The sequence below is a fragment of the Neolamprologus brichardi genome, chromosome 16 (genome assembly GCF_056152115.1).
Source record: "Neolamprologus brichardi isolate AB-2024 chromosome 16, ASM5615211v1, whole genome shotgun sequence".
NCBI classification, from domain to species: Eukaryota; Metazoa; Chordata; class Actinopteri; order Cichliformes; family Cichlidae; genus Neolamprologus; species Neolamprologus brichardi.
The window spans coordinates 23,273,917-23,296,580 of NC_142119.1; the positions used below are offsets into that span (position 1 = coordinate 23,273,917).

Sequence of the window (22,664 nt, forward strand, 5' to 3'; positions counted from 1 at the left end):
GTTTATGTAACCTGTACAAACATCACGAGTTTGACTTTGCTTTGACTGCTGTTTCTGATGATGTTTTTTCTCTGGCTAAATGACATGTAGAAAAGAGTATAATTAGTTGCTTATTTGGTATTAACCCATGACAGCGTTATTATTTAATTAGCAATTTCTGGTCTTTCTTTTAAATTTTCATTAAAAAATGGCTTGTGGCAAATTGTCACCAGTGTAATGCTTACTATTTTAATTCAGTCCGTGTTCAAATCAACAGTGGTACTGGAAGAAAGAGAGAAAATATTCATTTTAGCCACTATGCATTTTTTTTAAGTTTGAAATACACTTCTTGTACACAAAATTGTGGAAAATGTGACCTAACTATAAAGGCATGTGGAAAAAGTAGCAGCCACATGCTGCTAATCAAATGCACATCATTAACTGATCATCAGGTGGTGGAGGTTTTGCTGTTTGGTCATCTGGAGTACTCAGGTATATGTTAACACAGTGCTACAATATTCCAATCAGAGGACATCCCAGCAATTTCATTTCAAGGTGAGAACCTGCAATCCTCAGAGCGACTGCAAGAAACCTAAGAGCTACATCATGACAATGATCCCAGGCACCCCCGCAAATCAACTAGAGAATGATTAAAAAAGCAAAGAATTAAGGTGTCGAAGTAGCCCGGTCCAAAAGCCCAACTCAAACAAGGCACTTTCCAGTGACCATTGTTTCAGAATGTCATGAACTTACCATTTAACATGCTAACTGAGGCCTGTATAGTCTGACATGTAGCTCTTGGCAGTTTTTGCAGTTTCTCTCAGCACTGCATGTTCTGACCTTGAGGTGAATTTGCTGGGATGCCCTCTGATCGGGAGATTATAACTCACACCTGAATGGTCCAGATGACCAAGTGCAGACCTCAATCCAATTGAAATGCTGTGGAAAGACCTAAGGAGTGCTGCGCATAAATGAATGTACACAAACTGAAGCAACATTGTAAAGCTGAGAGACTAATGCAGTCATACAGAAAACGATTGCTTCTTGTTAGTGAAGCTAAAAGTGCTTCTACAACTTCAGACAACTGAATCATGGTCCTGTACCTTAATATTTCTTAACAATTTTTAGACTTTCTACCATTGATGAAAATTTAAATGACATGATTTAAACAAATGTTTGAGTATACTGTTTTCAGAATGAGACACATGTTTGTATTTTTAAAAGCTTTGTCTGGTAGTTATCTACTTTGTGTTTGATTCAAATCTGAGGCCATATTTTTAGGTCTTCTACAGAAACTGATTGTAAGCTTATTCACATCAAACAGAAGGATGGTAAATAGTTCTGAAATCCTTGAACATAAATTTCATATTTCCTGATTGCATTGTGTTGTAAAGTGACTTCTTGCTGTTATGTAATTTGTGGATATTTGTCCCAGAATTTTAAAACATAAACACATTTATTTATGACACAAAATCCTGTACCAGAGATTTTAGGGATGTAGCAATTAACATATTTCTTTGCTGTGTTTTGAGATGATTTTGGAACAAAGTCTTTATATTGCCAGAATAAAAAAAAGGTTTCTGAATTACACTACACAGCCTATCAGAAAAGCCTACACTAAACGTGCATGAAAGAAGATTTATATTGGTTGAACCTTGGAAGCGACAGCAAATTTCAGCACAATGCAGTGTTTTTATCCAACTAGCATAATTGAGGGATCATAGAGATATTGTTGCTTTTCCTCATGTATTGAGGATTTGGAGAAGATGTACATCTAGCTTGTACATTGTGGTCGTGCCAATGAGTCATTTAGTCCGACACATTGACAGAAATCTGCATTCATCTTCCTGAGATTAAGTGAAGTGTTCGCTTTGCTTGCCACATATTTGATATCAAATCCATATAAGCTGTTCCTTACCCCCTTTCACGTTTGTGAAAATTTGTGGACACAGCCAAAAACAACAGTTAGGCTGTTTTGATTCAAGGCATCAGCTCTGAGATCCCCAGACTTCTTATTGTACCGCCTTGTTTTTTGGGGTTTTTTTGTTTTGTTTTTTTACAGAGAATAAACATGGATTTTCTCATCTGTATGAGGAATGTGAACAGAGCCTGAGTCAATATTGGGGAGAAATCCGAGTGCATTAGGATGTAGGGCAGGTAGAACAATTTAACTCATATTAAAATTCATATTTTTTTGTTGTCATGACTTGCAGGTAGGTCAAATATTATATAATGTGCATTTGCTTATCTTCTTTATCTAATGGTGTTGATTTATTTCAGTTTTCCTATCTTAGAAACTGTGCAGTATTGACAGAGGTAATTAAAGATTGTAGCAAATGAAAATAAAAAGTCAATTCACAGGTCTTAACAATACTATCCCAGCTACCATAAAGTGAACAGAAAAGTACACAAAACATAATTAAACAATACACAAACTCACATAAACCATCATCATCCCAGCCAGTCCCCACTGGTTACAAGAGCATCTTTATTACTTACCATTTTAACTGAAAGATTGATCATCAGTTGATTCACACTGTGCAGGTTAGAATGAATGTGTACTGGTGGAACAGATGGAGACAGGTGCACAGTCTCTTCATTTGTTAGTTAATTGTTTATGAACGCCGCCTTAAAATAAATAAATAAAAGTTAATGCTTTTAAATAAAAGCTTTAATTTTGAGGTGGGATAGGACACGATGAAAAGTCCTGTAATAATGTTGTGTAATCGCCATATTAAAAGGAAAACAAATGTGATGGCCAAGGTAAGAGGTGAATATGTGGTGCTCTCCAAGGTGCTGTACATGCAGCTGTCAGAGGCAGAGAAAATGTCTAAGCCTCTCACTTTAGCTTGCACCAGGTGTTAGTGGTAATTATTAGCAGCAGCTTATGAGACAATATCTTAGCTGCGGTTCAAACACTGAACTCACCTGTGTATGTGTGATGTGTGTTTTTGTCTCTTGGTTGCGAGATTTAAGAGGTTGTTACTATGCCTTTCTTCACCTTCTAATGTTTTCATAATAAGCACTGTCGGTGTCACAGCACTCAGTGTTTCTCTTCTATTAAGTTCTGTTTGTTTTGTTCTGAACCGTTAGTGTGACAGTATGCCAAAGTTATACTTTTGTCACCTTGACGGCTGAAGTGTTTATTGTTTCGACAAGTAGGTTCTGTGATTTTGACAAGATAATAAAGTTAAATGTTACTGCACTTCATGTTCTTGGGTCTTTGACCTAGTGTTTGGAGTTTTTTAAAGTTTATATATCTTTGAATTTTGTATTTTAGGTTTTCTTTTGTGGGGGTGTTTTCCATGAGTCTATGTCCATGAGTTTTCAGTTCATTTGACCTCTCCTGTGTCCCCGTTTACTGTTATCAAGTCTTAGTCTCTGTGGTAGGCATTTTTCTGTGTTGTTACTTCCTGTTTGTTTTTGGTTGCTCTTGTCCCATGTGCCTTGTATTTACTTTTGCTTCCCTTGTCTTGATAATGTCTGATTAGATTCAGCTCTGTACCTGGGTGTTTCCCATATCCTGGGTTACCTCATGTTTCTATTTAAAGCAGAACTTTGGCTAACTTTATGTTTTGTTGTTTCCTCAGACTGTGTTTCACTTTGTTTTTACGTATGAACTCTGATTAGCCAGAATAAATGGCTCACTTTTTACTTGCAGTCTGCCTCGTCCCATGTCCAAGCTTTTGGGTCCACATTTTAATGCTTCTATGACATCATGTTTACTACTCTACATCACTGGCTGGTTTGGAGATGCCTTGAAATCCCAGAATAACTGTGGTAAGTTAGAGCAGCATATTACTATGTAGTTAGGAAACTTGAAAGCCATCTTGGCTGTGATTAATTCTTTATTGTATTAAAATTATTCATCTGGACGAAATCATCCCCTGGGTTTCAAAGTTGGATACATTAAAGTGTGACATGTCCAGGTCAAAATGTCTCACTATAAAAGTAGAGCACAGAATTCATGAAAGGAACTACTAAAGGACGAAGAGACTAACGACTAATTCTATCATCCCTTTACTGAATGTCAAAACGGGGGGACTACATTTGTTTTTGGGGAATAGCGTTTGACCAGTTGCAAACATAAAAGGGAGTACAAGTGTATTTTGGTGCTGTGATTAGCAGTGTTTTTATTATGCAACTTCTCGGAACCTCTCAAAGGACATGATCGACATGAACATACATTAAGAATTTTAAAAATAATGACCGTCTTTCATGTGGGGAACTGAATGTGGCCTCATAAAGCCAGAATACAGGCACTTTAATCAGTAAAGCAGAACATGCCTCAGTGTTGCCCTTAAACCTGAACCCCTTGGATTTGGATATTTAATTGAAGATCTTCCAGTGCTACCATCTGAAACAAGCCGGTGTCACTTTTAAAGAACTTTCGAAATGTGGTAACCCATCCCACTGGAATCCTTTGCATAGTGATGGGAGACATGTTAATCCACTGTTGATCTACCCAGGGATCAAGCTCTTCCAAAATCAATAAAACTGTGAAAGCTTGCCTTCTGGTCTTAATCAAATCCTTTACATTCGTGACTTATACAGTTTGATACTACAGAACCTGATAATTTGCTTCTGTATCAGATGAATGTAGTGAAGAAATATCAACATTTGCATTTTCTAAGCTCAGCAGAATCGCCACCTCCCCAGTGGAGCATAAACGTGCAGGCCAAGTAAAGGTTTGTTAAGTTGCAGATATTAGAAAAGAAATCCAAGTGTAACAGACTGCATTTTATAATTCACACTCACGAAAAACAATGGGATATACCCACAGGCATTTATGGCAGAGATTCAATTTTAAAGTCGGCTCCATATCTTCCCATTTTTAATCCGATAGCACCTACAGGATGTTTTATGTATTTGTTATTTTCTACTAGGTTGTATCTCATATGCAGGTACCGACCTGCTACACTGGATGAGGCTCGATTCCACTCCACGTTTTGTGTCCCGCTTTTGCCCTGCCGGTGCATCTGAACACACAGCGCTCTCCTCCACAGAGCATTTCCACTTCAACGCAGCTACAATGGGCTTTCTTTGCTGAGCGAAGTTGAGTCAACAAGCCGGGAAACGCGCTCCTTGGATTCATGTGGCACCTTTACGCTCACAGCTTTCTTCTCTACTGCGCCGAGGGACTTTCAACTGAACTCGGTGGCGATACAAATCCGTTGTGCTTTGGGGGATGTGTTTATAGACTATAGTTCAGTTTCAACCACCAAAAACGACCAGTCATTAAGTAGTCTACCTGCGAATCTGCTGCAGGAGGGGGGAGTTTTGCCAGCAAGCGGGACACTGCAGAGTACCTAAACAGTGAGGGATCTGTACAGAAGTGAACGATGCTCAGACTGGAGACCATCATTTGCACTTTTTCTGTGCTGTCTGTTGCGGCAAGAGCCGAATTTAAAGCGAGGAATTGCAGCGAGGTGAGGGAGGCTTCCATCGCGAAAGGCTTTGGCTTCTCACATGTTCCCCATCAGGAGATCCCAGGTAAGGGTGGACTGAGTTACTGGCTCACGACCTGCCGGTTACAGCATCCGAAATGATCGGGAATATGCAGCGACTTTTACAAAATAAAATAATAATAGTAAACGCGTCTGTGTTAAGTGTTTATATCTGAGAGGAAAAGTTAAAAATACTCAGCAGTCCTATTGCAACTCATTTAAGACGCTAAATCGTTTTAATGCTGCAGGGGGTACGCTACTGCGACTGCACCACGTCCAACTAATCGGTTCCAGCTTTTCAACCACCTGTCACTCACAAAGTACCTGCTGTGATTTTCACTCACTGAAGTTAACTTTATACAAATGATGTGAGTTACTTGATTTCCAAAACGCTCCTGACTGACTACCTGGGGGTAGTGAGCTTCCCACAGCTGTTTGGAGAGATCTACTCTAATCGGGAACCCACGCATGTAAACTGCCTGAACGCATAACTACAGGCTTATTTAGTGATATATATATATATATATATACATATATATATATATATATATATATATATATACATATATATATATATATATATATATATATATACATACATATATATATATATATATATATATATATATATATATATATATATACATATATATATATATATATATATATATATATATATATATATATACATACATATATATATATATATATATATATATATACATACATATATATATATATATATATATATATATATATATATATATATATATATATATATGTGTGTGTGTGTGTGTGTGTGTGTGTGTGTCATACCGGCTATCCTGCCCTATCAATGCCGAGTGTGAAATGTGTCTGCATGTCTCCAGTAGAGGTTTCTGACGGTGAAAACCAAGTAGAGGGAGCCCAGTGAGTGGACAGCTGTGCAGATTAACTCCTGTCCTGTGAAAATTGGGTGATTAGATAAAATGAAGCTCATGCAATGCTCAAGCAGTAGACCACAACCGCTGCTCACTTCATTTGGCATTGCATGGTTTCTGCCACAAGCCTAATAAGTAATTATCTTAAATATACGATGCAGTGTTTCACTGCAGCGATACTTAAATCAAATCAATCTGTTTTTCAAGCATAGTTTGGATATAAATATCATTATGTCATCAGAACAGGAGTATGGATGAGAGGCAGTCTCCCCTTTCCGCCTCTTTCATTGAATTGTCTCTCCAGGTCGTCATTGTTATGCTTCAAGGCCAATTATTCTTTCTATAAATCAGGGAATCTGGCACAAGTAAAAGGCTGCATATTTGATAACAGGCACACCTGTTCAGAGATGGGTTGAATAACTAACTGATTAAATCCGTTGGATCTGTGTCTCTGACATCACAACTAATCTCTGGAATGAGTGGAAAAAATCCAATCTGTCTCTTTCCTGAATTATGTCACCCTGAATAAAAGTCTTTTGATCTTCTCTTTGAATGAGTCACAACCTTACATGTCTTCGGGAGAAACGCTTTATCAACAACTCAGCAAATTCGCACAGTGATAGACATGTCCTCTGGGCTCACAGCTCATTGCCTCTTACTCATGCAAACAACTTTCAAACCAAGCCAGATCTTGCCTAAAATAAATTTGCAAATTCCTTTTGATTAAAAGTTGATTCAAATCATAACATTGTCCTATCAATAAATAAATAAATGAAAAAACATTCAAGTTGCTTCTTAGCAGAAATGTAGTAAAAGCAGAGAGCTTTCTTTTTCGCTATGTAAGTTTATATTAGTCTGAACTGATTTAAAATTTAATCTCGTGGCTGGCACACGACTTGTTTGCACTATTTTACTTAATCTCCTGAAAATAGAGCCTTTGGTTTAATAGCTGATTTGGGGATAAAATAGATCATTTGGACTATAATTGAGTAATATAGCTTATTAAAATATGTGTATTTTTTTTTAACATTATAGACAGTCCTGTGGTGCTGTGCACTGTTGCCTCACATCTAGGGTGTACTGGGTTTGAATCCACAAGCTTACTTTACTTTACTTTACTAAGCTACTTTGGGAAGGTTGTATGTTCTCCCTGCCTATGTATGGGCTGTCTCTGGGAACTCCGGCTTCCTCTCGCACTCCATGAATATGAGCGTTAATGGTTTTCTGTCTCCCTGCGTGTCAGCCTCACGACAGACTACCGATCTGTCCAGGGTGTACCCTTCCTTTAGCTCTAATGACAGCTGGGATAGATCCCAGCTTCCTTGGGGTTAAGAAAATGGATGGATGGATATATTTTTATGAAATTCACTTGGCAGATGTTGTTAATAATGCAGCATTATCTGCTTTTAGCTTCGGCCCTTTTTAGTTATTTAGTTTTTTCACTGAAATATCATTCATTTATATTACACACATGATGTAGAGGTAGTGGTGTAGTCAATGAGTGTGTCAAGGGCACGTTACTGTTCACATTTTGTGATTTGTGGAGTTTACAGACAGATTGCAAATGACATTAACACCAATTCACAGATTAATGCGAACTTAAACACTTTTTTTGTCCAGTTCGTGATGACTTGAAGAGCTGTTTAGGACGGACGACTTGATCATTAAAGTTACAAAAAATTTTAAGTTACTTTAGAGCTTCAAAAGCTTCCTGTTTTGCTGTTTGTGCCAGTCTCACAACTGCCATCACACTCTATTAAAATCACTGACGATTTAGGGGAAATCTCAAACTTATTACTGGTCCACCTCCACAAATGGAGCTTTCACTGCTGCTGCATGCTGTGCATTTTTTGTTGAATGGTCTCACTTGGCGGTTTGATTTCTTGAAGTCTGTGACAGATGGATGTGTGTGTGGTTTTGCTGCTTTTGGTGTGATGCCGTTAGAGACTGAAAAATATATTTGGGAAACACTGTATTTGTAAAGTTATGTTTTTATTAAATTAGATTGTACTCATATTTAAATGAATCAAATTAGAATACTATTGAAATATATATCTATTACTTTTTTACTACTTAAAATGTTGAAATAACTACCACGTCTTCTCCTGGAGTTGAAATGAAAAGCTTAGTACCCCAGATTTTCTGTGTGTGTGTTTTCATATGTGTGTGTTTGTGTTTGGGCTCAATAGAGGAACCAGGTCAGGGGGAATGACAGCACTGGAGATGGTGTTATTGACAAAAATGTTGTTCAGATTCAAAGCCTGAAGGCTCAGCGAGTACAGTAATTCCACAAGACTTAACCGATGATTCTTTCTGCTGACCAGACCGGGCTGGAAGCTAGTATACTGTGAAGACATTTAAAATAGGAATGAACTTATGAATTGCTCTAAAAGTCTTTGGAGTGTTTGCACATCTTAAAATATGAATCACCCTCTCAGAAGACTTTAATTATATCTGTTTAATTTAATTGTAAGCAAATTAATTATATTTCGCCTCTGAAAACTACTTTTTTATTGCTTGTTAAAGTTAAGACCTGCACTCAGTCTTATCTGCTGTCTCAGTTTCCACTCAGTCGATTACCCAATGTCTGAGACGTGGAGAGTGAGTCATATGGCAGACTGCGGGATTCAATGGAACTTCTTAGGATGTCATATACTATGCTATCATTTGACGTCCAGCTCTGTTTACTGCCAGTCAGGAGATGGAGGTGGGACAGAAATAACGGGTGGTAATATTTTATGTGATCTTTGGCTGCCTGCGCGAGGCAAATGATCTCTACTGAAGCATGTAATGTGCACAGGTCTTCTACTGTCATGTAATGGGATGGAGGGGATTAAAAAGGGCTAAATGGAAGTGCCTGCAAAGGGAATGGCCAGGTGACTTTGTTAGCCCCTGCAGCACACTCCACTGTTGCTGTGATGTATTGTGAAATTATTGCGACCTTCCTGCCAGTCACACATGTTGAAATATATCTAGGGGTGAGGTCCTGAAAGGGATAATGGCTTACCTTTTTTACATTTTACTCTACAAACATCGAAGTATTTGTGATAAAAATTGTGGATAAATGGACTTTTGAGATCCACGGGAGTTGTTTTGTTTGTAATTGGTAGCCCCAGGCTTTGAGTGTATATGTTGCTAACGTAATGTAAATGTGTCCCACTGAGAAGCGGAGGGGGGCACTAACAGGCAAAAAAATAAATAAAAAAAATCCAAACAATCATCATTTTTCTCATGGCAGAGAAGAATTCTCGCTGTCTGCATCCCTATGTCATCAATCATACTTATGGATGCCAAAATGGCCTCATGATGGGCTCTCTCTGCGGGTCTTTCCTGTGAGAGCTGCAGGAAACTGTGTCCTGCAAGTCTTTTAGGGTTGCAGCGCTAAAAGCATAACACCACCAGAATCAAAGTACATCAAAATAAATTTAAGAAATGGAAATTTCTAAAAGTTTTTTATGCAGAATGCACAAAAGTACAAACTCCTGGCCCTGAAGTGGATTAACACACAGTTGTTGTTGTTTTTAAGTGTTAGCCTTATACTGTCATGGTCCTGGGTCAGTGACCCAGCGCTTTGAGTTTGTTATTATCATTTTTCTAGTTTATTCTGATTTCGTATTTGTTCTTAGGGTTGTGTGTTTCTATCATCCCTACCTGTGTCTCTCCTCTGTGTTCTGTTCGTGTCCCCAGTTGGTTGTGTAAAACAGTCTGTGTGTTTCCTGTTTTACTTTGTAGGTTGTGTCTCGTTATGTCCATTAGTTCCAGCTGTGTCCCCGCCTGTCTGCCTTTTCCTAATTACCTGGTGTATGTATTTATAGTGCGTGTCTGCCTGTGCTCCTCGTCGCGTCGTCTGTGTTCGTTCCCTGTGTTCATTTATGTATCTGCCGTGTATTTAATGTTATTCCGTGTTTCTCCGCGTCTCTCTGCTCCTCGCTCCATGTCCTCCTTTTGTATTACCTTTTCCAGTTTAGGTTTATGTTCAGTTCTGCCCACACCTTGGTTATTTGAGCACTGTAAATAAAACCCACTTGCACCTCCGCCACTGTCTGCTTTTGGATCCTCCTTCCTCACCTCCACACGACTGCCGCCCCAGCCGTGACATATACATAAGTTTTAATACTTTATAAGCTTAACACTTAAAACAGACAAAACGTACTCCAAGTGCAACTCAAATGTGCTGTAAATGTGGAGACAAAAAAAGGTGATGAGCAATGTTGCATTAGACTAAAAATGTTTCCGCTCATTTTCCACAGCAACTTCAAAATTCATAAAGCACCGAACAACAGCAAGTAGCGCAAAAAATTACTCAACATTTTCTGCCGGAAAACATTTCTAGGAGAAATACTCAGAAATGTCAGATGACCATACCAGTTATGAGGCTGAGGTTGCACGGGTCAAAAAAAGGACTTTTATTTAAAAGGGTTTGTGTCCCCATCCATCCATTTCTGTTGCTTATTTGGGTCCAGACTGTGAGAGCAGTAGCCTAAACAGAGTCACCCAGAACTTTCAGCCACTTTCTTCAGCTCTTCCAGAGACACAAGTTGTTTCCAAGCTAACTGCCAGGTGGAGTCTTTTCCATGATGAGGCCCCAACCTAACCTGGAATGATCACTCATAAATCAGCAGTGACCTATCGATTTTAAACTTGGTTGTTTTAGTTTACTGTCATGGACTAGACTTGTGTGCTGTCCAGGTTGCATACTGTCGCTTGTCTCATGACAGCTGGGATAAGTTTCAGCCCCTCCACAACATTAATTTGGATAAACCATTGAGAAGCTACTTTCAGCTGCTCCCTTATTCACAAGGGGTAGATTTCTACAATGGATGCCCTTCCCGATGCATCCCCCAATGCATTTATACTAAGATACTTGATGGACTGATTTTTGTTCTCAATTTTATTCTCCAACTTAGCTAACTTAGTTGAATTTAGGGCAATACTATTTTATTAGTTAAATGGATACTTTCACAGGTTTGCCTACATTTCATAAATCATTTCAGTCGGATATGAGAAAGAACTTCTGGCAGAAAGACTTGTTTCTTGCATGTGCACAAGCAGGTCCCAACCAGGTGTCCCATTGAAAAAAAAATCCTTTGGTGTCTGTGCTTCTTGTCACATGTTTCTCTGTTTGCTTGCCTTGTGAGTATTTATAGCACATTTCTGTATATGCTTTTGTTGAGTGTTCTTGTAGCTTATGTCTTGTAAAATTGATAAGGATTGTTTGTTTGTGCTTGCGTGGTTTATCTATTTGTGTATTGCTTATTTAAATCAAACTATTTGGATTTAAATTGGTACTGCATGTTTTATTGAACAGTTTTGTTTTCATGCATATAGTCTTTGTTTAGCACCATCATCTTTTGATATACACAATATTTATTTAGTTGTGTGCAAGCCATATTTCTTCTTCATATGCACTATTCAAGAGGGCTGCTTGCACAATCACCCTCATAAAGCCATGCACTGAGTTTATTGTATCTGACCAGCAGTCCAAGACCAAGTTATTTTATTCTGCCTGTCTGGAACCTACAGTTTATGCAACAATGCACTCCTCTCAGATTTTGATGAATTTTGATGTGTTTGTGTTTCTTCAGGAAGGAGGGGAACTGATGTCTTCAGGGTTACTGATTTTTTTTTTAACACCAAAAGAACTCTTTGGATAATATTTCTAAACTCTAATCCTGTTTGTGACCCAAACTTTCTGTTTATTTTGTTTGTGGCCTCCAGCAGGGTTTATGTCCAACTTTCTGCTGCTCATAACTCCAGTTGTTGAAATTTTAATACACCCTACACATTTAAAAACCAAACCAGGTTCAGGTGGCAGATATTAACAATGCTGTTTGTTTGACTAATTCAAAGTCCATATTATGTGAATAAGTAAATGATTGAGATAGTTCCAGGTACAAGTCACTTTTTATTACTATGTAGCAGAAACCTGTTCATTTTTTTTCCATTTGTTTTTTTTTTTTTTGTTGCAAAAATGTAGTTTTAGTAAAATTTACTGGGTTATTGAAGCTTGTCCAAATGCTGTAAGGCTGGCATGCCTGGTTTATATTGCTGACACACAGCTGTTGTCGTATACATTACTAGAGGAATATGCTGCTGCCTCGGGGAATTAACATTTTCTAAACTTATTTGAAATAAATATGTGAAAAACAATACACAGATTCTCATGAAATGGCATTGCAATCATTGTTTAATGGTTTCAGAATCATTTGAAATGTGGACAAATGAGTTCTCCTGCAAGAAATGAATGGATGTTATTTTGATCTATTAGTTCCTGTCAACAACTGTCCAATTAAATTCTAACCTGGAGCCACAATGAAAGAGCCTTTTCATTTCTGTTTTAAGAAACTGGCATAAACACATTTTCGCTTGTCACTCATGCTGTTTTTTTTTTTTTTTCTTTTTGACCATTATAGGCTACCATTTTGGAGATCTGTTTACACTGTTTCCTGTAGTTGACAATATTTCATTGTCTCTTTTTTGTAAGACATTCACAGATCACTTTCTGAAAACAATCCTCTGGATCAGTGTGTTTTTCACTAACATTAGTATCAAAATTCTGGCGTTGGACTGTGGCGTATAGCCAGTACTTTTTCCCAACATCACATCTAACTGTCAAAACTTAGCCATCATGAAACAAAGCTAACTCGAATGCCTTGTTGCTGCTGTTGGATCTATCTTTAGCAACTTCTGTCTTGTTGACAGCGTCTGACTAGACATGATGCGTAACTGGAGTCTATACTTGCCTTTACACTGCTCTTGAGGATAGTTCACTGTGGCGTGTAGCAAGCCACCAATGGAAGCTATGTACTTGTGCAGCAGAGCTGTATCCTTTCCCTCTAAGGCAACCAGGCCACTGGCTAGAGGACACATACACTGTAACAAGGTATAATGACCGGTGCCTGTATTCTAAACTGTAAACTGAGTGAAAGGTAACGATCAGTGCAGGTCTCAGGGCCTTGAGGGTCTCTAAACAGCCACCAGCTGCTACCTGTAGTGTGTTTGTGTGCCATGCTCCACTTAGCAAACTGATGCAGACGAGAGAGGCTTGCCTCCTCACTTCTCATTCTCAGGGGCTTCTAGGCATGCATAGATCGAATATCCACACTGGATTCCTCAGGCCTCCACTAGGCTTACTCCTCAATAAATGTCAAAGCTAGACATAGTGCTACATATGGTGATTATGCTGCACTTGTCATTCCTAAATGTGCCGTACACGGTATTAGGGAAATCCATACATTAATTTTAACTGTAATGATATTGGTGTACTTTGCTGAAGGGTATATGGTACATAAATATCCCCCAGCTATTACCCTCAAGGTCAAACATTTTTTTTTATTGCATATGTATAGTAATATATGTCAAAGATTTTTGAAAAGATGAGTCTAGTCCTTGTCATGATTTACTTGTATCGAATTTCCTTATTAATGCTTGTGTTTTTTTTTTTTTTTTAATTATTATTATTTTGTAAAATGTCATAAAGTGGTTAAAAAATGCACACTACATTCCCCACTGAAAAGTGGGTACAGTTTTGCATTATATTTGAGAAATTCTCATGTCTAAAAAGCTGGAGGAACTTTTGCTTCATTCACTAAAATTTACTGAAAAAAACTCTAGTAGGCAACAGTTCAATTGTTAATCTGAAACTGTAGTCATCTCCAATCTTCCCAGAAACCTGATGAGCAGGAGTTTTATGTTAAAATGTCAGGTTAAACCCTAGTTTCACAAACAATCTGTTAGAAAAAATATTTATATAAATGTGGAAAACCCATCTCTTCACAAGTTTTCCAAAGCCTTTAAAAAAAACAGGTTGTTTTTTCTCCACTCCTCTTATGTATTTATATTTCTTTCCTGAAAAATATTTTTTATAGTACATTTAAAAACATTTCAATATGAAAAGCTATACCTTTGAGTCAACGTTTGGCTGTTTTATCACGCACGCAGCTTTGCACATGGCATGTTGCAGAGGAATAGTTTGACATATTCAAATATATATATATATATATATATATATATATATATATACTGACACATTTGCTAGGTGTATGAAACCGCTCCAACATCTTTATTCCTGTCCTTTTTCCCTTCACGCTGACTCTCCTGAGGATGAAGAATACCATCATACCATTGTACTGTGCTGCTTTTATTGTAGACTGTTTTATGTCAGTGAGAATTCATTTCCTCTTGAACCTGTCCTCATTCACCCAAGGACATATACCCCTCTGTATCAGCATCCCCCAGTTATTTAAAACATGAACATGCCTTTCATAATAACTTCTGACATGACCCAAAATGTGATAGGAATAATTTCATTCAATTTTTGATTGATGCAAGTTCCAACTTGAGCAAGAAACTTGGCTATTCTGTACACAAAACCCTCTAGAGACGTTATTAAAAGTGTGAAGGTGTGTGGAATACAGCGATTTAAAGATCCATGATGATGTTCATATTCAATGAATATCTCTTGTCATATAGTTCCTGACAATATGATCTTGTCTTGTCAAAGTCTGATTACTCATTGGTTAAGGGGCCTGTTTCGGTGTGCTGTAGAGAAAGTGGAATGAAGCAGAATGCATATTACATTGAAATTACCAGTATGCATGCCTTGGGTGTCTAGAAGCATAGGCCATCAGCTAACATTTGCTGACATTTAGCTAATGTCCTATTCTTTCAGACATCCAAGGCACTTAACATACATAGTTTGAGTGTAACAGGCATTTGGTTTCTGCTTCATTGTTAGAATGGGGATTTACAGCAACCTTTAAGTCTAACCTATTGATTTACTTTTAATAAGAAGGTGAAACAAGTGAGCTAACCAGATTTGGTTGGGATCACATCTAATGAGCCCCTTACAACATACCTCTTCTATATATGATGCTCATGAGACAAGAAGATAACATATCACATTCATGTATTCATATGTTATCCACCCACTCACTTACTTTTTTCTTTTTATTCTTTTTTTTTAACTCATTGTTGATTCATACCTCCTGAGACATCACAGTAATCAGGGTTATTAATTTGCAGCATCTTGTGCATTGAGTTTGTACTTTGCACTTAACATGATTGTAATAAAAAATGACCACATGGGCAGTCAAAATCTTTGGTCTAAATTTGCAAAAAGATATCTCAGATAAAACAGAATTGCTTAGGCTCAAAGGTGTGAAGAAGCAGTTTATTTAGATTAGGAGGGATTTTGGATTTAAAATGGCTTCAATATTTTAGTGCAGAATTGAATAGTTGACAGCTCTTCCAGTCTTGGATGGATTTTTGCTTGGATTAAACCAACTAAGGAAATGTCAGATCACAGTAAGTGGAAATTTATGAAATTGAAAAGAATTTGCTTTATTCCATTTGTTTTATGCCCTTTTGAGTTGTATTGGCCAGAATTTAATCAAACTTACACACAATGATCACCTAATGCAGGGGTGTCAAACTCAAATACACAGTGGGCCAAAATTCAAAACTGGAACAAAGTCGCGGGCTAACATAAAAAAATCTTCCTCCAGATTTAAGAATGAATCTTTTCTTATGGACTCAAACAAGTTTTGCTGAAAAACTGAATATGGAACAAGCAAAGCTTAATACTAAACAATATATATATTAGCTGTATAATACCAGCAGGCCAGCTCTAATATTAATTTGGTATGGCTTCGCGGGCCAAATGTAATTAGGCTGCGGGCCAAATTTGGCCCACGGGCCAGAGTTTGACACCTATGACCTAATGGGTTTTTACCCAAATGGTGATCGAGGTCATATTTGTTGTTTTACTGACGTTTTTTCTGTTTTCATAAAAATCGTTACTCTCAGAGCATTGCTCAGATTTCAGTTAATGTTGCAAGCAATTTTCACCAAAAGCTTCTTCACCATAACTGTTTTGTTTTTATAACATAAACTCATGGCCACGATTTGCAGTTTTACAAAATTAAATTTCTGTTAAATTAATTTTTTTAAACAATATTTAATTTTAATTGTTTGGCAAAGTTGTTAACATAGGATTCTCAGTGTTGATAAATTTTGCACAAAATGATGAAAAACTTTGTTAAATACCAAATGATGGAATCAATGTGATTTAGCTCTGCCACATATGCTGCATATCACTCGCATTCTGTTAGGTGGAGATGATCATTATCTTATTGGTCATGATCGTCACCACTGTTGGTCCCACATTTGAAATATGGACTTCGTTTCACTATTATGCTATCATCTGGTCAATGGTGTGACATACAGAATTTCATTTGTCTAATGGCTGTGGCTGCTACTGATCATATACTCGTGAACTCAAGCAGTTTCACTGATGAACAAGATTAATTTGCTGTGGATATATAAGCCTCCTTAACTTCTCAGTGGATTTTAATTCACACTTTGCAAAACATCCAACAAATGACAAGAATATCTATTGCTTCTCTCTGTATTTCAGTCATTAAACTAACCTGTGAATTATGATGGACTGTGAGCCAGATTAGCTTCTGTGTCCTGTATCTGCAATAACAAAGTATATTAACTCTTTAAAAAAAAAAAAAAAAGATAATTTGCATAACATGGGGGAATAGCACATATCAGATAGGATTTTATATTAGCAACAATTGTTTTAAAAGAACTAAACATTTAAAGATAACTTGCCAGAAATTAAAACTTGTTTTAACTCTTAATTCCTGTTGGATGTTTTGATTTGACAAAGAAGAAGAAGTTGCAGTGACACAAGCATTCCTGATCTCATTAGGGCTGAGCGTGTCTTTGAGTGTGAATCCATTAAAAGTTTGTCAGGGGGAACCATGGGACACAGCAGATGGCAGAGCACATATGCTCTGGGTCTCTTTGGCCAGGTACACTGAGGAATACTTCAGAGAGTTGGCCTACCTTTGCTTGTGTAACAGGAACTTAGACACTTTAAAACAACATGAGTCATGCGGTGAATTGCGGCATTTCAGTTTGTGATGTCTAACTTTTCTAAAAGCATGCTCTCGTTTTGCTTAAAGCCATGTCAAAGTGTAATTGTGTGATAATTGCATCTTCTTTATATTGTCTCTTGCCTGTGCCCTTCTTAGATAAGTTATAAAGGAAGTAAACGATGTCATTGTATATGTTTGTACAAGGAAAAAAAAACTAAATATTTGCAAGGCAAAGTTTAATTATGTGAGATGCTAGTGAGCTATATTTGGTACAAGGTTGAAGTGAGTTGAAACAGATCTTCAGTATGAAGAGTAATGTATTAAAATGATTATTTGCTGCATCACTAGTCATTGCAAGGGCAATCATTTTGGACTTTTGATCTGAACACTACATAAAACTGGTCTTTATCAGAGACATAGAGCTTACGTAGGTGTGACTTGAGCAACAATGATGGGTTTTGACAGGCACCTGTGGAGGTGTTCTGAACAGTAAACAAGGACAACAGGTGCCTTAAGGTATCGCATTGCTTACCAGTAGAAAGTAAGTAAGCATACAAAGTGCAAATATGTAAAAACAGATTTAGATAAACAACTGCACTTCTGTCATGTCGGATTATCACACATTAAACCTGCTAAAGACTGCAAAATATATCATAAACATGTTGTACGTGCCTGGCAGAGAAGTTTTGTAAAATGGGAACCCATCTCAGCAGGACGAATGTAGAATTTGAATATCTTCATAGAGCTTCATTAGCACTGATAATAAGGTAGCTAAATTGACTGACACCCCATTTGGTTACAGACACTGAGTGACATGATATAATTATGACTTATGATGACAGCTTGAGTAGGTGTTAATAAATCTGTGTGCATGAATAAACCTATCTCATTATAACAGCTGTATGTTTTTACCAAGTTTGATCCGTGGCGCAGCACAACTGACAGCCATGTACAGTGCTGTGAAAAAGGATTTGCCCCCTTTCTGATAACTTACTTTTCCAGTATTTGTTCATCTTAAATGTTTCAGATCATCAAGTGGATTTTAATATTAGACAAAGATAACCTGAATAAATACAAAATGCCATTTTTGATGATTACATTTATTAAGGATAAAAAAAACAATTCAAACTTACCTATATAAATTCAGTACTCCTCCCCTAAACCTAATACCTGGTTGGGCCACCCTTGGCAGTAAGAACTGCAATCAAGCATTTGCAATAGCTGACAATGAGTCTTTCACATCAGTGTGGATGAATTTTGGTGCACTATCTTTGCCATATTGGAGGGTTTTTGAGAATATACAGCCTTTTTAAGGTTATACCAAAGCAACACAATCTTGTTTGATACTGGACTTTGACTAGTCTACTCCAAAAACTTAAATTATTATTTTATTTTATGTATTTAGCCATTCAGAGGTGGACTTACTGCCATGTTCAATCATTGTCCTGCCACATAGCTAGAGTGTGATTGAGCTTCAGGTTAGAAATTGATGGTGGGACATTCTCCTACCGGATTTTCTGGTAGAAAGCAGAATTCATGGATTCATCAATTAGGTCCGGTCTTCCAGGTCTCGAAACACCAAAGCAGCCCCAGACCATCACACTACCACCAACATGTTCGACTGGTGTGATGTTCTTTTAATGAAATACTGTGTTAGTTTTATGCCCTTTTATATGGTGTAACGAGACTCAAACCTTCCAAAAAGTTCAACCTTTGTCATGAAATGTGAGATGAGCCGTTTGGGGGAGGGGTTGGGGGGGATGCTGACCTTAAGTAAGATAAGTGAGGCCTGCATTCCCTTGGGTGGTGTTTGAGGGGTTTTTTTGTTATCTCCTGGATGAGTTGCCATTGCACTCTTGTATTAATTGGAGTGATTTCTGTAGGCGAACCACAACTGTTCCAAATATTCTCCATTTGTGTATAATGGCTCTCAGCGTGGTTCACTGGAGTCTTAAACTAAAATAAATATGCATAGAAGTGAGAAATCAGGAATGGGGAAATACTTTTTTATGGCACTGTATGTATGTCTTGTATTTTCTGCTGTTCTTATGTCCGTGTGATTAGAATCTGCTTCTTGTTAATTAGCAACAATTGTTCTTCTTGTCTGCACGTTAAATACAGTCTGGTCCCATGGCTAGATGCAAAGTGAAGTACTGCATCCTCCCGTTAGCCCCAGAAAAACAGAGGTTAGGTGTTGAGCTTGTAGAGCGAGGTTAGTCAGGGACAAGCCTCTTTGGTTCACCCACCCTATCCACTTAATATTAACTGACTTGCCAAAGACCAGCTTTGGCTATTAGAGGGAAATAATTCTCCTTCAGCTTCTTCAGAAGTATGGCGTCTTCGAAATTGTACACAGCTTTATTTGGAATTCATACTTTTTACCTTACCAGCCAAAAGTAAACAAAACCCCCCATCTGCATGAGATTTGGCTCAGTGCAGAGGCTGTCCCGAAGCTGTGCTAACATGTTTACTGGAAGAACATTTTCATTTTCACAACTGTTTCCAAAAACAGCCCTCATGGGTCACAATAACATTCTATTTTTCTCTGTGAAATAAGGGACAAGGATTGATAGAAAAGCGGACAAAGAATTTGAAACTCCATTACAGCACACATCTAAATCTGAAGGACAGCGACGTTACAAAAATGAATTTAATGGCAAGTTTCTGCATGTTTCTGTATATGTGTGTGAGGGACTCGGAGAACCATAGATTTAACACAAAATATAACAATACGAAGTCAGTGAGTGGCTTCCACCTCACCACCTCATACTAGTAACACCATATAATATTAGTAAATATTTACATTAGAAAAGTGTTAATTCATCACTTATAAAGGATAAATCCTATATAAATAGACATTAGCATGTAATTCATAAACACAGATAAGAATGTTTCAGTCTTGATTTATAAGTTCACATCCGCATGTTTAATGACACTATTTTACATTTATAAATATGTATTGGTTAAAGTATGCTTAATTGTGTAATTGTGTTAATAGAGGTTTTATAAATACTTAATTTTTTATAATCCATAGTTAATGCAAGCAGTTTTAAGTAGATTATTTTGTGTCACCTAAAGTGAAATAAGGGAAGGATGCCTTAAAATGCATTTACAAGGGAAACTGAAAGGACAGCAAGTAGTACCTTAAGATTCAAAAGTCTGTTATGTTAGCAGCAAAAAGTAAATGACACAGTTGTACACAGCGCAACAGAAACACGGGGCAAAGGTTGGCACAGAAAACTCAAAAGAGAACAAAACCTAAAAGTTTTATTTCAAATTTCAATTCCTGTAATGTAGTAAATATAACATCAAGTTCTGTTATCATAATGTGAATAGAAAGGCTAATATAAAATGCAATACAATGTAATTTCCCATTTACATTTTAACTGGATAAGATTTGCTTCATTTAGTCAATTAATGTCTCGCAGCAGACTGCAGACCAGCACACGCCTCATCTGTAACACGACATAAGAGTCACTGGCATGCATGATATAAGTTTCTGACTGATCTGATTTTGATGGGTGACAAAGAAAAAGAAATATTTTCCCAATAACAGTTACTTCGTAACATTTATTCATTTGTGGTATGTCTTGGGGAAATGGCTGTGACTGCAAGAGGAGCTCAGCTATTTGAAAAAAGCTGAGTGATTTTTCACACATTAATGCAAATTACCATTCAAAGTAATATTGCAGTAAGTTTACTGTACATGCCACTGTCTGAAAGACAGAACTGTCAACTCACATCTACTGTAATGATTTCAGCTGAGGACAGGATTCTATTTTTCTAACCAGAGACCAACACATCTGCTAGAATCTAACAAGATATTAAGTTAACACCTTTTTTTTTTTTTTCTTTAAACACAGATTTTAAAAGTGCAGCAGAGCATAGTGAAATCCAATTACAATGTCAATCAACTCTGTGAAGGGGACATCTTTCTTTGGTAAAGATCTTGTGATGCAGAAATTTTTTACTTTATCCTGTTTTGTTCACTGCAGATGGAATGAAGTTTATTTAAAAAAGAAACAGTATTTTGTGTATCATTTTGGAAAGCATCCTCATTTTAGCTGCAGTGCCTAAAACTTTTTCGAGTTTGCAGATATAAAATGGATAATGGGCTCAAATGAAAATCTAACCACTAGGCTCTGGAACTGAATTCTTACAATAATCTCTGGTATTTGTGTTCACAGTGATAGCTGTGTTCTGCTAACTGGCCCTTTTATTTGATTTAGGGAAGGAATGGAGAAAAAAACCTGCTGTATTGGTAAATTTAATGTGGAAATCGAGCTGATGGTTTAAGTATTTTGATGCTGTTGACAACGTATCTTAAAAAATAATAACGCATGTTTACATCACACAAGAGTGGGTTTTTTTCTGTTGTAAAAGAACTGTCTGGCCCATACTCCATCCTTTGTGTGGCTAATGTGTGTGTGGTCTGTGCTCCTGTAGATAGATTATCTGTGAAGCTACAGGGCTGTTTTAACCTTGACTAGGAAGGTCATGGCACTTTGCTGAGTGTTGAAGTCCCTTGAAAGCTCCTTCCCATATGTTGATGTACGACAGGTTTATTTTTAAGTGATGTTTCACTCTGTTGAGACTGCTGGAGCACACAGTAGGGTTGTTGTGTCAAGATGTATTTTTTCCCTCTTCTTGACATATCTGATAACACAGGACTTGGTTGTATGATGCTATTACCATCTATCTTGCAGGGTCTTTTTAACAATGGTGTGTAGTAATGAAGACTTTTGATCCATGTTTTTGTTTATTGGTTGATATCACCTGCTATTTAGTCAATACAGGCCTGACAACTGAATGAAACAAGTAAAGTGAGTGAGGCATGCAAAGCTAAGAATGAATTTCACAAGTAAGGATTGCATAAGTCTCTTTCCTTGCAGCTCTTATACTGTTGTTTGATTATACCGTGTTCAAATATTTACATTCTGGCATTTATCTGTGCTGTTCTGTTATTTTCACAACATGTTCACATCATGTTCTTTTTTTATCAGTACCGTAAAATAAAATTATCTTAAAATGGAGCAATTCAGTTGCTGATATAATAATTACATGGAAGTTAAATATTCAGCGTGGTGGTTATATTTTACGTGGGAGCTGAGTTCTGGGAGGTTACCCATACCCAAATACATGCCCACAAAAAAACACACACCCATGGTGAAACTGATAAAACACATAAAAGTGAATTCTCATACCCTGTAGATAGTTTCTCTTTACACTATGTTGCTTGTGTGGCTATTTCATACAAACTAAGTAAAGTAATGTTGGTTTCTTGAGCATGGATGTTTATTCTTAACCTTGAGATCATATGTGTAGCAATATATACAACGTGTAACTACATCTCCATTTGTGTGCTTTAAAAAGAAACTGCCTCTGTTGTGATAGCAGCTACAGTGAATTACATTGTAATAATACTGTAT

General features: G+C 37.2%; 1 protein-coding gene across 2 annotated transcripts in view; it reads left to right on the forward strand.

Annotated features, from left to right (window-relative positions):
• The first annotated feature begins 5,001 nt into the window (after positions 1-5,001).
• The window catches only part of LOC102781640 (glypican-6-like), an 83,657-nt gene continuing 65,994 nt past the window's right edge, over positions 5,002-22,664 (forward strand). For both annotated transcript variants that reach the window (XM_087829915.1, XM_006788407.3), the window contains exon 1: positions 5,002-5,472. In XM_087829915.1, the coding sequence (XP_087686041.1) occupies positions 5,322-5,472 (151 nt within the window). In that variant the 5' untranslated portion in view covers positions 5,002-5,321. The remainder of the gene's footprint in view (positions 5,473-22,664) is intronic.